Source organism: Rhinolophus sinicus, linkage group LG03 (assembly GCF_036562045.2).
Source record: "Rhinolophus sinicus isolate RSC01 linkage group LG03, ASM3656204v1, whole genome shotgun sequence".
NCBI classification, from domain to species: Eukaryota; Metazoa; Chordata; class Mammalia; order Chiroptera; family Rhinolophidae; genus Rhinolophus; species Rhinolophus sinicus.
In genome coordinates, this window is record NC_133753.1 from 111,168,404 (window position 1) to 111,185,278 (window position 16,875).

At 35.2% G+C, this 16,875-nt stretch overlaps 1 protein-coding gene across 1 annotated transcript in view; it reads left to right on the forward strand.

Annotated features, from left to right (window-relative positions):
* FBN2 (fibrillin 2) overlaps positions 1 to 16,875 on the forward strand; it is a 262,671-nt gene that overhangs the window by 83,586 nt on the left and 162,210 nt on the right. Inside the window, exon 7 of the mRNA XM_019732405.2 lies at positions 7,977 to 8,102. Within this exon, the coding sequence (XP_019587964.1) occupies positions 7,977 to 8,102 (126 nt within the window). The remainder of the gene's footprint in view (positions 1 to 7,976; positions 8,103 to 16,875) is intronic.

The following is a 16,875-nucleotide window of genomic DNA, read 5'->3' on the forward strand; positions in this document are numbered from 1 at the left end:
AATTTTATGATCTCAGCATTTTTAATTGGATTGTTTATACCACTCACATTTTATGTAATTAACAATATTATTGGGTTTAAATCTATATTTTACTATTTCTTGTCTGTTTGTTCTACCTGTTCTTTATTCCTCTTTTGCTCTTTGCCTGCCTCTATTAGATTGAGTATATTTTAGTATTCCACTTTAGCTTCACAACTGGATTATTAGCTTTATTTATATTTTGTCTGTCTTTACCTATTTAACTTGCTACAGTCTATTTTCAAATAATATTATTCCACTTCATTCAAATGTCATTATTCTACAATAGTATTCTATTTTCTCCTTCAATCCTCCATGCTATTGTGGTTGTACTTTTTACTTCTATGTATTTTATAGCCTCCAAAATACATTATTGTTATTGTTGCTGTTATTTTCAGCAACCAATTATCTTTAAGTTTATTTTAAAATGAGAAAGATATCTTTTATATTTATCAACATATTTACTTTTTCCAATGCTTTCAAATTTTTTTTTTGTGTGTGTGTGTGTGTAAACAGTAATTTCCATCTCATTTTGATTTTTCCTGAAGAACTTCCTTTACTGTTTTTTGTAGACTCTTGGCTTTCATTTGTCTGAAAATCTTTATTACAGTTTCTTGAATTTCATTTGATCAATAAGGATTTCTGTTCCTAAATGGATGAAATTAATAGACAGCTTAAAGGATGAGGAAAATAATTGCCATGTCTAAAGCAGAAAAGGTTTTAAATTTCAAAAAGAATACAACAACTTCAATATAACAATATTTAAGGGATATAAACATACAGTTTTCAGATGAGGAACTCTAAAAGCTGACAAGCATAGTAACTAATATTTAGAGAAATGAAAACTAAAATGAATCATTAATATTTCTTTACAATTATTAGGCCAAAGAAAATTAGGATATAGGATAGTTATGTGTTGACATGGGCACCCTCAGCTCCTGGGCAGCTGGTCCCACCCACAAGCTGCTGAACGCTTGTACAGCCGTGGACAGCCACAGCAGCCTGTGAAAACTTTGGTGGCAGGTGATCAGCCACAGCTCAGGCTGCAGCCTTTCTTGGCAGCTCTTAGAGCTCTGCTGACCTGAGGCGAGCAGTGGCTGGCCATGGTTTTCTTGGGGCATTTTGCAGAGTGGCCACAGGCTCAGCACTGGCGCAAGGATTGAATCTATATTAGCTTTGTGAAAACCATCAGCCACACCCTGTGACTCCCTGGGACCCCATCCCACCCAACTTAGGAGATATTGATGGGGGCACTGTCAACACTGGGTGAACTGGCCCAATCTACACACCTAAGGAGGATCTTTCAGCAGCAGAGCCTCACGGGCAGTATACAGGTAGCAGCAGCACTAGGGTGACCCTTGGCCTTTTGCTCAGCTGCCCCAGGCCCAATACTAGTGGCAGCTGACCTCGGTTTGCAGCAAGGCCACCCCCACATTTCTCCAGGTCCAACACAGGCAGAAAACACTTGCATATAGCTTTGTAGCTACTACCAGGTCTCCTGAGACCATTACAGCCAAGGCTGAAATTGGCCTGCATGGGATCCCCTCCCAAGAGGCACCAGAAACAACACACCCAAAGGGTGGTCCCAACAGGCACAAGAGCCCACTTGGGCAAATCCCCCTCTGAGGAGTCAGCCCCACACAGAAGCTCATACACTGTGGGAGTAGCCAGTCAGCCTGACAGTCAATCCCACCCACTGACACACCAAGAGCAATTACAGCTCAAATACAACAGGAGAATGCAGACAACACACAGAAGGGACACTAGTGGAATACACGCACAGGTGATCGAGGAGACTGCGCCCCTGGACCACACAGGACACCTACTATATAAGGCCACTTGGCAAAGACTGAGAGACGTAGGAGATCTCCCTACTACATACGAGCAAACACAGAGAGGCAAGCAAAATGAGGAAACAAAGAAACATGTCCCAAATAAAAGAAGAGAAGAAAACTGCAGAAAAAGAACTAAATGAAATGGAAGCAACCAACCTACCAGAAACAGGGGTGAAAATACTGGTTATAAGAATGCTTAAGGAACTTACTGTGTTTCCTGAAAAATAAGACCTAGCCAGACAATCAGCTCTAAGGCGTCTTTTGGAGCAAAAATTAACATAAGACCCAGTATTATGTTATGTTATGTTATGTTGCGTTATGTTTTGTTACATTACATTACATTACATTACATTACATTACATTACATTACATTACATTATACCCGGTCTTAGAGTAAAATAAGATTGGGTCTTATATTAATTTTTGCTCCAAAAGACGCATTAGAGCTGACTGTCCAGTGAGGTCTGATTTTCGGGGAAACACGGTAGTAAGAACTTCAACAAAGAGATAGTAAGTATAAAGAAGGACATAGAAACCATAAACGAACTAGCCAGAAATAAAGAATGCAATAACTGAAATGAAGATACACTGAAGATACACTGAAATGAAGATACACTAGAAGCAGATTAGATGAAGCAGAAGATCGAATCAGTGATTTAGAAGACCAGATAGCAGAAAACACCTAATTGGAACAACAAAAAGAAAAAATGAAGATTGTCTAAGGGACCCCTGGAACAACAGCAAGTGTAACAACATTCACATGATAGGAGTACCAGAAGAAGAAGAGAGGGAGCAAGGGATCGAGACCCTATTTAAAGAAATAATGACTGAAAACTTCCCTAACCTGCAAAAGAAATAGACATACAAGCCCAGGAAGTGCAGAGAGTTTCAAACAAGATGAACCCAAACAGGCCCACACCAAGACACATTATAATTAAAATCACAAAGATTAAAGACAAAGAGAAAATCTTAAAAGCAGCAAGAGAAAGACAACTAGTTACGTACTAGGGAACTCCCATAAGACTGTCAGCTGATTTCTTAACAGTAACTTTACAGGCTAGAAGAGAGTGGCATGAAATATTGAAACTGATGAAAAGCAAGGGCCTACAACCAAGAACTAATCTACTCAGCAGGCTATCATTTAAAATTGAAGGAGACATAAAGAGCTCTCCAGACAAGAAAAAGCAAAAGGAATTCATTACCACCAAACCAGTACTACAAGAAATGTTAAAGGGACTTCTTTAAGAAGAAGAAGGGGGTAAAAAAATAAAGATGAAGAATAAAATGTCAATAACTGTGTACCTATCAATAATCACTTTAAATGTAAGTGGATTAAATTCTCCAATGAAAAGACATAGGGTAGTTGAATGGATAAGAAAATAAGAGCCACACTTATGTGCCAAAAATATGTACATATTTTAAGAGATGTTATCTCTGCATTACTTTTCAAAGTTGAATTGAATTACGGTAGCAATGTGTAGATTGATGTTTGATCAAAAGATGGCATTAATCAAATGAATGCTAGCGTCATTGTACTGCAATTTTAATACAGTTTTTTTTCCTTTCTTAAAATGTGTATACATTTTTTTGGCACCCTATGTATGTTGCCTAAAATACCCGCCTCAGATTGAAAGACACACATAGATTAAAAGTAAAGGGATGGAAAAAGATATTTCATGCAAATGGAAACAACAAAAAAATCTAGGGTAGCAATACTTATATCTGACAAAAATGACTTTAAAATGAAGGTTATAATAAGAGACAAAGAGGGATATAATGATAAAGTGATCAGTCGAGCAAGAGATATACCCCAAGTAAACATTATGCACCCAACATAGGAGCACTTAAGTATATAAAAGAAATATAGACAGGCATAAAGGCAGAGATCAACAGTAACAGAATCATAAGAGGGGACTCTTATATTCCATTGACACCAATGGACAGATGTATGATACAGGAAATCAACAAGAAAATCAATAAGGAAAAAAAAGCAGCCTTAAATGACACACTAGACCAGATGCATTTTATTGTTATTTTTAGAGCATTTCACCCCAAAGCAGCAGAATTTACATTCTTTTCAAGGGCACATGGAATATTTTCCAAGATAGACCACATGTTAGGCCACAAAACAAGTCTCAATAAATTTAAGAAGATTGAAATTATTTCAGGCATCTTCTCTGACCACAGTGGTAGGAAACTAGAAATCAACTGCAAGACAAAAACTGAAAAAAACACAAACACATTGAAGCTAAATAACATGCTACTAAACAATGAATGGGTTAACGATGGGATCAAGGAAGAAATCAAAAGATACCTTGAGACAAATGAAATTGAAAACACAACAACCCAAAATCTATGGGACACAGTAAAAGCAGTCTTAAGAGGGAAATTCATAGCAATGCAAGCCTACCTCAAGAGACAAGAAAATTCTCAAATAAACAATGTAACTTTACATCCAAGCGAACTGGAAAAATAACAGCGAACAAAGCCCAAAGTGAGTAGGAGAAAGGAAATAATAAAAATCCGAGTGGAAGTAAACAAAGTAGAGTAAAAAAAAACAATACAAAAGATCAGTGAAACCAAGATCTAGTTCTTCGAAATGATAAAATTAATAAACCTTTAACAAGACTTATCAAGAAAAAAAGAGAGAGGATCCAAATAAATAAAATCAGAAATGAGAGAGGAGAAGGCACACCAGACACCACAGAAACACAAAAAAATTTAGGAAAATATTGTGAGCAATTACATACCAACAAATTGGACAATCTAGAAAAAAATGGATAAATTCCTAGAAGCATACAGTCTTCCAAGGCTGAATCAAGAAGAAACAGAAAATCTGAACTGACCTATTACTACTAATGAAATCAAATCAGTAATTGGCAAGCTCACAACAAATGAAGTTCTGGACCAGATTGATCACAGGTGAATTTTACCAAACATTTAAAAAAGAATTAACACCTATTCTTCTCAAACTATTCCAAAAAATTCAAGAGAAGGGGAGGCTCCCAAGCTTGTTCTGTGAGGCCACCATTACCCTGATTCCAAAACCAGACAAAGGCATTACAAAAAAAGAAAATTATAGGCCAATATTCCTGAAGAACATAAATGTAAAAATCATGAACAAAATATTAGCAAACTGAATTCAGCAATACATTAAAATATTACACCACAATCAAGTGGAATTTATTCCTGGTATGCAAGTTTGGTTCATTATCCACAAATCAATCAATGTGATACACCACATAAACAAAATGAAAAATAGAAAATATGTGATCATATCAATAGATGCAGAAAAAAGTGTTTGACAAAATCCAGCATCCATTTATGATAAAACCTCTCAGCAAAGTGGGAATAGAAGGAACATATCTCAACATAATAAAGGCCATATATGACAAACCCACAGCTAACATCATAGTCAATGGGGAAAAACTAAAAGCATCCCTTTAAGATCAGGAACAAGACACTTTCTCCACTTTTATTCAAGATAGTACTGGAAGTTCTAGCCACAGCAATCAGACAAGAAAAAAATAAAAGGCATCCAAATTGGAAAACAAGTAAAACTGTCATTATTTGCATATGACATGATATTATATAGCGAGAACCCCAAAGATTCCACCAAAAATCTATTAGAACAGATAGATGAATTTAGTAAAGTAGCAGGAGACAAAATTAATATTCAGAAATCGATTGCATTTTTATACATCAGTAATGAATTTTCAGAAAGAGAAATTAAGACAATTTCATTTGCAGTTTTATCAAATACACACACACACACACACACACACACACACACACACACACACACATATATACCTAGGAATAAATTTAACCAGGGAAGTGAAAGACCTGTACTCAGAAAATTGTAAGACATTGAAGAGAAAAGAAAAACTAAAGATGATACAAATAAATGGAAACAAATACCATGCTCATGGATAGAAGAATTAAAATAGTTAAAATGTCTGTACTACCCAAAGCAATCTTTAGATTCAATGGAATTCTTATCAAAATACCAATGGCATTTTTCAGAGAACTAGAACAAATAATCCTAAAATTTATATGGAACCATAAAAGACTGAATAGCTACAGCAATCTTGAGAAAGAAGAACAAAGCTAGAGGTGTCACACTTCCTGATATCAAATTGTACTACAAGGCCATAGTAATCAAAACAGCATGGTACTGGCATAAAAGCAAACACACAGATCAATGGAACAGCATAGAGAGCCTAGAAATAAATCCATGCCTCTATTATTGCTTAATCTGTGACAAAGAAAGCAAGAATATACACTGGGCTATAGACAGTCTATTCAATAAATGGTGCTGGGAAAAATGGACAGATATGTGCAAAAAAATGAAGCTGGACCGCCTTCATACTCCATATACAAGAAGAACCTCAAAATGGATTAAAGAAAGAGTTAAATGTTAACCCCCCAAACCATAAAACTCCTAAAAGAGAACATAAGCAGTAAAGTCTCAGGCATTAATTACCCTTAGTAATGTTTTTACTGATAGATGTCCTCAGGCAAGGCTATAAAAGAAAAAAAACAAAAAACAAATGGAACTACATCAAACTAAAACGTTTTTGCATAGCAAAGGAAACCATCAACAAAATGAAGACATCCCACTGAATGGGAGAAGATATTTACTAATGATACATCTGATAATGGGTTAATATCCAAAACTTACAAAAAACTTGTAAACTCAAAAAATTAAAAATAGAACTATCTTATGATCCAGCCATTCCACTCCTGGGTATTTATCCAAGGAAATCCAAAACTGTAATTTGAAAAGATTTATGTACCCCTATGTTCACTGCAGTGCTATTTACAGTAGCTGTGATATGGAAACAACCAAAATGTCCATCAGTAGATGAGTGGATAAAGAAATAGTCATACAGATACATATACAATGGAGTATTACTGTCATAAAAAAGAATGAAATCTTAGCATTTGTGACAATGTGGATAGACCTAGAAGGTATTATGCTAAGTGAAATAAGTGGGACTGAGAAAGATAAATACCGTATGGTCTCACTTATGTGTGAAATCTAATGTACAAAATAAACAAACAATACAGAAACAGACCCATAGATACAGAAAACAAATTGATGGTTACTAGATGGGAAAGGGATTGGGGGCTGGGTGAGAAAAGGGAAGGGATTAAGCAGTACAAACTGGGAGTTACAAGAGTCATGGGGATGTAAAATATAATTGGGGAATATAGTCAATAATATTATAAATCTATATATACTGTCAGATGGGTACTAGACTTATCAGTGGATGACTTCATAAATTGTATAAATTTCTAACTGCACTGTACACCTGAAACTAATGTAAAATAATATTAAATGTGAACTAAAATTTAAAAAGTAGTTATGGGGCTGTGTAGTGCAGCATGGGGAATATAGTCAATAATATTGTAATAACTATGTACAGTGTCAGATGGGTACGAGACTTACTAGGGTTATTACTTTGTGAGGTATATAAATGTGTAATCAGCATGTTGTTTTGTACACCTGAAACTAATAATAATAAGAATCCTCATGAACAGTAGAGGTGTGGGGACTACTTGTAGCTGTGTAGATTGCTGGTGGTATAAAGACTGCTGCAGGCATTCTGACCATTCGGCATGTTTATTCATATTGGGTGTATATATATATCCTATGATGTAGCAATTCTATTCTGGTCTACAACAAGAGGATAGAGTCTCTTTCAGTTCTCAAAAGTCTATGGTCACTCAACTCCATAAAGAGACATAGTGGAGACATTCATTGTATCATTCACTGAGGTGGTGAGAAGTTGGAGGTATACTGAGTACCCATCACCAGGACAGTGAAGACACTCAGAAGTGTTCTGCAGCAAATCAAAGGAAGAGATTTGTTGTCCACATAGCAACATGGATGGATTTTAAAAGTAAAATTTCAAAACAAAAATTCAAGAAACAAAATGAGATCCATAACATATATGTAACATTTACATAAATTAAAATTTACACACACAAAGGAGTCCTGACTGATCTCACACCATTCTTAACAAGAACTGATTTTTGTCTATACATTAAAGAAATGCAAATGTATGTTTTCTCAAAATCAGTGGTATTTATGTTCAAAATGCTTTCTTCTTGCAGATGTTGATGAATGCCAGGCTATTCCTGGGATATGTCAGGGAGGAAACTGCATCAATACTGTGGGCTCTTTTGAATGCAAATGCCCTGCTGGTCACAAGCAGAGTGAAACTACTCAGAAATGTGAAGGTAAGTGTCTCTACTTTGAGGGATATGTCTAATTGATGACTGTAACTCCATTTTGAATTTTGAGGAATTTAATAACAATGATAATTATTTTGATACGAAAATGGAGTCATAACCTTAGAGTAGTTTTGTCTTGGTTTGTACATTTAATGGGTTTGATTAGGGAAAAGCCAGAGAGCATTTTGCATCTGGTTTATTATCTCAGTTTTGATTTTGTAATAAGAATGGGAGTAATCCAACCATTTATATTGTTTTCCTTCATAATGCTTCATTTCACTTACAAAATTATATGAAAGATTAAAATTGGGTAAAGAAAAGTCTAAATGAAATATGGTGTTATGTGTAAAAAGAATCATTAGAAGTTGGCACTGTTGTATATTATAAAGTAAATGTTTTAATGTTTGTATTGAATATTGCTTGACTAGCCACCAACCTGAAAAACAAACATAATTGACTCAGGGAGGATTTGAAAATTACCACAACAGATATTTTGTGAAATAATAGCTTACTCAAAAATGTTTTTTAAAAATTATCTGGAATGTGACTATATGGATTATAATACTAAAATGTAAATTCCATCAGCATTTCTCAAATAAAATAAATTAACTTGTTATATTTATCTGTGATCAAAAGCTTCATCATAAAATTCAAGAAACTTTTAAATGTGTCTAGCTTTAATGAACATGGATATTTAGAACAGTGATGTTCTAATAATACTGATGTATAAAGCTTATCTTTTCTGTTATTATATTACCCAAATCAGTTTATTTCAACTAAGGCAGTTTTCTCTAAGACAATTGGGTATATCTGTTCTCATTCATTTTGTGACATAAGCATTCTCATCTAGTCAAAGTTTAAAAAAAAAAATTATCCTAGATATTTGTTCTTGCCAGTCTAGCTTAACTGAGGTGGATAGATATATATGGGAAATTCAGTAAATCTGAATTTTTTCCATATGCCTGTTATGATCTTAACTGGGAGCGTTTTCTGAGTTCAGTAGGCTAAAAGTACCACACATGTATTATAATTGCTTTCTGTAAAAAAAATTATCACAAGTTCATTTAGACCCACTTATCTTCAATAACTAACATGACCTTCTGGTGTATAAAACAGTCTTTTGTTCCTTTTCTTTTCAGTAGACAGTATTTCGGGTTATTTTTTGTTGCTTGGTTATAAAAAATTGTGTTCCTCTCTGTAGAAGAAAACAATAGGAAAGGTAAAATCTAGAGTTTAATCATGGAAGACAAACAGGAATACGAACTATTCTATCAGACAGCAGGTGGAGTATGGGTGCATATGCTATTGTTTTAACACCAGAAATCATAATCCCATGAATGCATGGGATATGTATGTATCATCCTGTATTTCATATTTGCCTCAATTTATTAACAGTCAGCTCCAAAATAGTCTATAGTTTTATACATTTTACATTATTACAACTTAATTTCATGCTCCCTGAAAGAGAAGGTAATAAAATGTGGTTAATTATTTTAAAGACCAAATAAATTCTCTCTGTAACTGTTAGCAAGAATGTCCAATTTTGGGTGTACAATTCTGTAATACATCATCCATATATCACATTGTGTGTTCACCCCAATAAACTTTAATTTTAAAAAAAACCAGGATATTTTAAGTTTAAAATTTGAAAAAAAATAATAAAATAAATGACTACAATGTGGAAAAAAAAAGAATGTCCACATAGTTTATGTCACTTAAGTACGATGTTGATCATCAAAGCTGGCCTGTAGTGGAAAGGTTAAGAAAAATACTTAGGAGATGGGAAAATGATCTGAGTTAGCATAGGAATCGGATGAGGGACTAAGAGATCCATAGATAGTGTGCGTTGTGCTGTTGCTATATCTTGGCTACTTTTTCTGTTTTCTCTCCTGATTTCTTTTTTTGGGGGTTGATTCTATCACTCACCCTTTTGCCACCCCCCTTCACTTTTCACTTCTGGAATAAGATCCAAACTAGATTCGAGGGTGGTGGACTTAGGAACAAAGACAGCATTTGATTAGAGGTGAGAAGGCATAGCCACTGACTGATTCAAGTGTTGTGACATTTCCATTAATCATCTAACAATGTATTTCTTCTTAGTTGAAAATAGAATGAGCCTTTTCTACATCACATTTCATCAAAACAACATATAGAGCCAAGACAGAGTTTGGAGAAAGACAGTGCAACTCTGTATTTTCACTTGTCTGTGTTCTTCAGGAAAGGGGGCTATTGATGTAATGTAGTCACCACCCGGAGCACTGAATCCAGTCATCTCTTTCCTTACTTCCTGCCCAGGCAGCCAAATCCATTTAACTAGTGCCCAGAAAAAATTATGTGATTTAATATTTGGGATTGCTGGGGAATAGCAGATTTGGGAGAAGTGGTGATTAGAATTTCAAAACGAAAGGTTTTATGAAGCCTTTACTTTGTGTATAAGTCATATTTATTTGGATATGTCTTAAAAAATGACTAGTATCAATTTTCTTTGGGGAATATTGTTCTTTTATGTAAAAGATAAAGTGGCGTTTCCTTATGTAAAATTATTCAATGTAATTGGTAGCATAATATATCTGGAAAGACTGTAAACTGTTGCATTACTCAGTGACAGGTTTTGAGTTATAATCAGTTTATGTGTAGTTTATATAGTGTCAGTGTAAAAACGTTGACATAAATTTAGTGTTTACCTCAAGTAAATATACAACCATAGCATTAACTTTTGACCAACTGTCAAAGGTAAGATATTTTAGTTTTTATGTAGATTACAATGTGAATATAAAATGTAGTATTGGAAGATTTTATGCGATGGTTTTCTCATTTCTATTATAGCAAGTATCATATCTGTTCAGACGGTAATGAAATTTCTCTAGAGAATTTTTTTCTGTCTTCAATTTACCAGTTCTATTCAGAAATAAGAAAGGTCACTCCAGTGTTTTGGATCTGAGTAACTGAGGAAATGGTTGTAGTATTAATAAGGAACTGCAAAGTTAGCTTATTAACTTTTAAAAATTGTTACTGGTATTTTTGTGTTTGTTCACCATCTCACTTGAGTAAAATCCTTGAGGATGAAAACTCTGCCTTATTTATTGCTGTATCCCAGAGCCTGGAATTGTTTATGATATTTCATGGACTCCAAAGAAATATGTGTTGATTAATTGAGAGTAGGGTGTATATTAATTTCATTGATTTGGGTTGAATGTCCAAAAAGAAGGTTAAATTTAAGGCCAAAGTTAAAATTGTATTTGGAAGGAAGCCAGGGAATTTTTCCTTCATCTGACCTGTTTTCATTTTCTTAATAATTTTATTTTGCTCTGGCTGCCATTCAGTGACCAAGAACATAAACATTAAATGCAGTTTGGCATTTTTAGATCTTTGTGTCATTGTCCCTCTTTGTTCATCTATAGGTAATGCTTCTGAGGTTGGGCACCTTTGCCCTCTATTTAAAAGGAAGAATTGCTTGTACATTGGAATGTGCTCTTAACTAAAATATTATACTAAAAGGCTTGTTCTGCTGAAAATTTAAGTTTGAACATACAAAGTTTATACTAAAATGAAAAAAATGATAGGGGCAGCATTCATCTCATAATTTAATGTTTGAAGCATATGATTTAATGTTTGAAGCATATGTATATCATTGATTGGGTGGATTCTACTATGGGATTTTTTTTTCTCATGTTTAGATATAGACTACTGTCCAAGCTGTAAATTTGAGCCCAAAGCAGAAAGGAATCAATCTCTCTCTCTCTCTCTCTCTCTCTCTCTCTCTCTCTCTCTCTCTCTCTCTCTCGAAGAATCAGTTATTTCCCTCCTTCACTCGGGATCCCAGATTCAAGAAAACCTCTGTGCCTACTAAAGTCATGTCTTATTTCTCCTGGGCCAGTTTGGCTACAAATTTCCTAATTCTGTCATACAGTGGGCAAAATGACTCTTTGGTGGAGTAAACTATTTCTTCACATCCAAAGAGAAGGTTGTTTCAGTTACTTGCTCTATTCAAAGATTCATTCATCTAAATATTTGTTTAATTTAAATGAAGAAGGGAAGCAGAACACATTAATATAATATGAAATGATGTATCAGAAGACTTTCCAGAATTTTTCTTTTTTTTATAATAAAAGATGTTATTTTGACTTGCAGTTCACTTGGATAAAGCACAAGTAGGTGCCAGATGTCCTTGCGTGATCCCCCCTTCCAGACTATACCTTCTTTAACATTCCTTGAACTAGTTATTCTTTCCTGGCTTAAATGGAAGGCAGGAAAATAGCATCACTGTATTGGAAAGTTTCCCTTCAATAGCTCTTTATAGGTTGAATGGTTGTTTGCAGTTTATTCTGAAGAGTCTTCAGCTTTGTTCCATTACCACAGCATTTAGTTTAAGATTTGTGACAACAAATATATTTACTTATACACATGAAACTCAGGAAACTTGTTGGCACAGTATCTATAGTTGCTTCCAACTCTGCTTTGATAAACCATGGAAAATAAACCTCTGTACTAAACTAAAAAGTTCTTGCTTTTACTCATATTACCAATAGTGTATTAACTTTAAAATAAATAATAAATTCATTGAGTATCCCAAAAGGAAAACTACATATTAAAAATTGAGATTCAGTTACGGGGATTATAAATATTGGAAAGAGAGGAAACTTTTTAGGTCATCAATTTAAAAACCACAAAACTATTATCTTTTAAATTCTTTGAAAAAGAAATTTATAATATTGTAGTTAAAATATAAATTTCCTCCTTCTTAAATAAGAAGGCTCAGACTGCTAAACCCAAACCTACTTTCTGCTCCTGTAACAAATAAGTTATTTCTCCATCACAGCACTTTTTACATTGTATTTTAATTATTTTTCTTGTCTGATTCTGCCAGCAGATTATATGCACCAAAATGACATATTAATGAAAGCTAATATGTATGGACCACTTAATATATTCTAGATGCTAGATAAACTACTTTACATGGATTTTCTTATTTAATCATCACACAGTGCTATGAGGATGGTTACTATCATTAACCTACTTTACAGATGAAGAAATTGAGGCACACAGAGCACAAGCAACTTTCTTGAAGTTACATGGGTAGGAAACAACAGGGCCAGGATTCCAACTTGCTAGATTCCAGAGCTTTCACCCTTACCTCAGCTGCTGAGCAAAGAAGGCTAGATAATGTGGCAGCACACACCCCAGCCCACAGACTAAATTTACAGGGGGAAACTCATAGTGACAGCAGCAGCAATAGGAGCATGGTTCTCTCTTTGCTTATTGCAGCAGTGCCCTGTGATCCAGCAAGGCCAGAATTAGGCCCATTTTAGTGATCCTGGCACTGACTGTGGAATTTGCTTGATTAGAAAAGGCATTGTCTCCAGCCTCTGATATAAAAGCTGAAAAAAGTGGGACCTTGACTTACAGTCCTCTTTCTTAACCTCAGCCTTCTTGAGTAGAGGCGCCTTTCCTTTGTGTCTTCAGGATTCAGGGGTCCAAGTCTTGCGATTGTGGATGTATGACATGTCACTTCACTGGCTCCAGCCCAGACCCATCACCTTAGTACTCTAACTGGATTGGCCAATTTAAGCACTCGCTTATGGATGGTTTCCATGAAGCCTTAGGAGAAGTTAGCCCATGAAGGCTAATTCTTGAAAAATTTAATCTTTCTCTTTAACATACGTCAACTGCCTCTCATGGTTGATGTATTCAGTCAACAGATTTTTGTTGTACTTTCTCTTCATTAAAATAAAAATTCACTTTGTACCTCTGTGCTAAAATAAACCATCCATTATGACTTTAGAATTGAAATTGTAGGTCTAGGAGAACAAGAGTAGGGATTACTAATTCTATCTTTATTCATAGAAGGGAGTCAATAGCAGAGATCTAAGGTAATAGTTATAGAATAGCAAAACAATATATTCTATCATTCCTATGAAAAGATAAAAAAATTAAAAAAACAAGAATGAAGGACTAGCTTTTCTAGATACTAAAACGTTAAAAGAATAAAATAGTTAAATTATGATGATACTAGTATGTAAACAGACAGCAAATGGAACACAATAGAAATTATAGTAAAATAACCCAAATATATAACATTTAAATCAATAGGGAAAAAGATAAAGTATGCAGGGAAAGATATTAATGACTGGATATCATTTGAAAAAAAATTTTTGGTATTCATACATCATATCTTATACCAAGATTAGTCTTACATAAATCAAGGATATAAATATCAACAAAATAAATATGTTGTTAAAAATAATCATGGGGACGCATAGAGAAATAGAGCTGAGAAAGTATTTCTTTATCACTTCACCTGAAAGCTGTGGAAGTATAAATTGGTAATTTCAGTTACATTCAGAAAAATAAATTGGATGGCAATAAAAGGGAAGAAACCACTACAAATAAGAATAAAACACAAAAGATAAAATTGGAAAACATTTGCTACACATAACACTTTAAGACAAATGTTTCTAACACATAATGAAACTCTCCAAGTTAGTATGAAAATATCCAGACAAGGATGAAGATGGCGGAGTAGATAAACACTGTGCTTGCCTCCTTCAGTGACTACATTAAAATTACAGCTAAATTATAGAACAAGCAACCTAGAGAACCATCTGAAGTCTAGCTGAGCAGAAGTTTCATAACTAAAGATATAAATAAGAAGCCATATGGAAACTGGTAGGAGGGGCGGAGACATGGAACAGACCAGCCCCACACCTGCATTTGGTTGAAAAATCAGGAGGAACACACAGACCAATGGAATAGAATTGAGAACTCAGAAATAAACCCACATAAATATGGACAGATAATTTCCAACAAAGAAGCCAAAAACATACAATGGAGGAAAGATAGCCTCTTCAATAAAAGGTGCTGGGAGAATTGCAAAGCCATGTGCAAAAGAATGAAACTAGACTCCTATCTGTCACTGTGTACACCAAAATTAACTCAAAATGAATCAAACACCTAAACATAAGACCTGAAACAATAAACTGCATAGAAGAAAACATAGGTACTAAACTTACGGACCTTGGGTTCAAAGAGCATTTTATGAATTTGACTTCAAAGGCAAGGGAAGTAAAAGCTAAAATAAGTGAATGGGACTGTATCAAACTAAAAAGCTTCTGCACAGCAAAAGAAAAAAATAAATAAAGAGGCAACCAACTGAATAGGAGAAGATTTTTGCAAACAATGCGTCCAATAAGGGGCTACTATCCAAAATATATAAGGAACTCATACAACTCAACAACAACAACAACAAAAACAATCCAATTAAAAAATGGGCACAGGACACGAACAGACATTTCTCCAAAGAGGACATACAAATGGCCAATAGACATATGAAAAAATATTCAACATCACTAATCATCAGAAAAATGCAAATAAAAACTACAATGAGATATCACCTCACACCAGTTAGAATGGGGCTATCATCATCAAGACAAATAATAATAAGTGTTGGAGAGGCTGTGGAGAAAAAGGAAACCCCATACACTGTTGGTGGGAATACAGATTGGTGCAGCCGCCATGGAAGGCAGTGTGGAGGTTCCTCAAAAAGTTAAGAATAGAATTACCATATGACCCAGCAATCCCTCTCCTGGATATCTACCAAAAAAAGTCTGAAAACTTTTATCTGTAAACATATATGTGCTCCGATGTTCATTGCAGCTTTATTTACGGTGGCCTAGACAGACAACCAAAGTGTCCTTCAATAGATGATTGGATAAAGAAGATGTGGTATATATGCACAATGGAATACTATTCTGCCATAAGAAGAAATGAAATAGTACCATTTGCAACAACGTGGATGGATCTTGAGGTTATTATGCTGAGGGAAATAAGTCAGACAGAAAAAGTCAAGAACCATATGATTTAACTGACATGTGGTATATAAAACTGAAAACAACAAAAGAACAAGACAAACAAATGAAGAAACAAAAACTCATAGACACAAGACAATAGTTTAGTGGTTACCAGAGGGTAAGGAGGGTGGAGGGGAGTGGCAGATGAGGGTAAAAGGGATAAAAGATATGGTGATGGAAACAGAACTGACTCTGGGTGATGAACAACACAGTGTAATGTATAAATGATGTATTACAGAATTGTACACCTGAAATCTATGTAACTTTACTAACAATTGTCACCCTAATAAACTTTAATTAAAAAAATAAAGAAAATCAGGAGGGATATTTCAGTTGTAGAGGTGTCCCCCCTGGAGGAGCAAGGTACCCCAACCTTACACTGGGCTCCTCAGTCCAGAGTGCTGGTGCCAGGAAGAGGAACCCCAATAACATCTGGCTGTGTAAAACAGTGGGATTCTGACCGTCCGGATGGGATGAAAGTCTATGGGAAACCCAGATATCTGCTTAAAGGGTTCGTGCACAGACTCACTCACTTATAGGCACTCACCCTGGGCTCTGGCAAAGGAACAGTGACTCTAGAAGTATCAGAGACATACAGGAAGAAACCGAGTTGTGTGGCTTTAAGGTGAGGACTGGTGGGACAGTTGCTATTTTCCCTGTATAGAATCTTCCCCCAGTGCAACCAGCAAGCGGCTGCCATCTTTCCCGTGTAGAGCCCTCCTGCACAAGGCCAAATCTGAACCTCAATTAGCCTGGTGCGCTGCACCCTGGTGTCTCCCTGGGACCCCAACCTACCAAACTTGCCCAACACCAGAGGTACTTTCTTGCAGGCAGCTGGCCCAGGCTGTCTATTGAACTCTTTCTTAGACAACTTTCTGGAGTCCGTGGGTCCCAGGTATGTAGTGGCCTGCCTTGGTATGCTCTGAGACTTT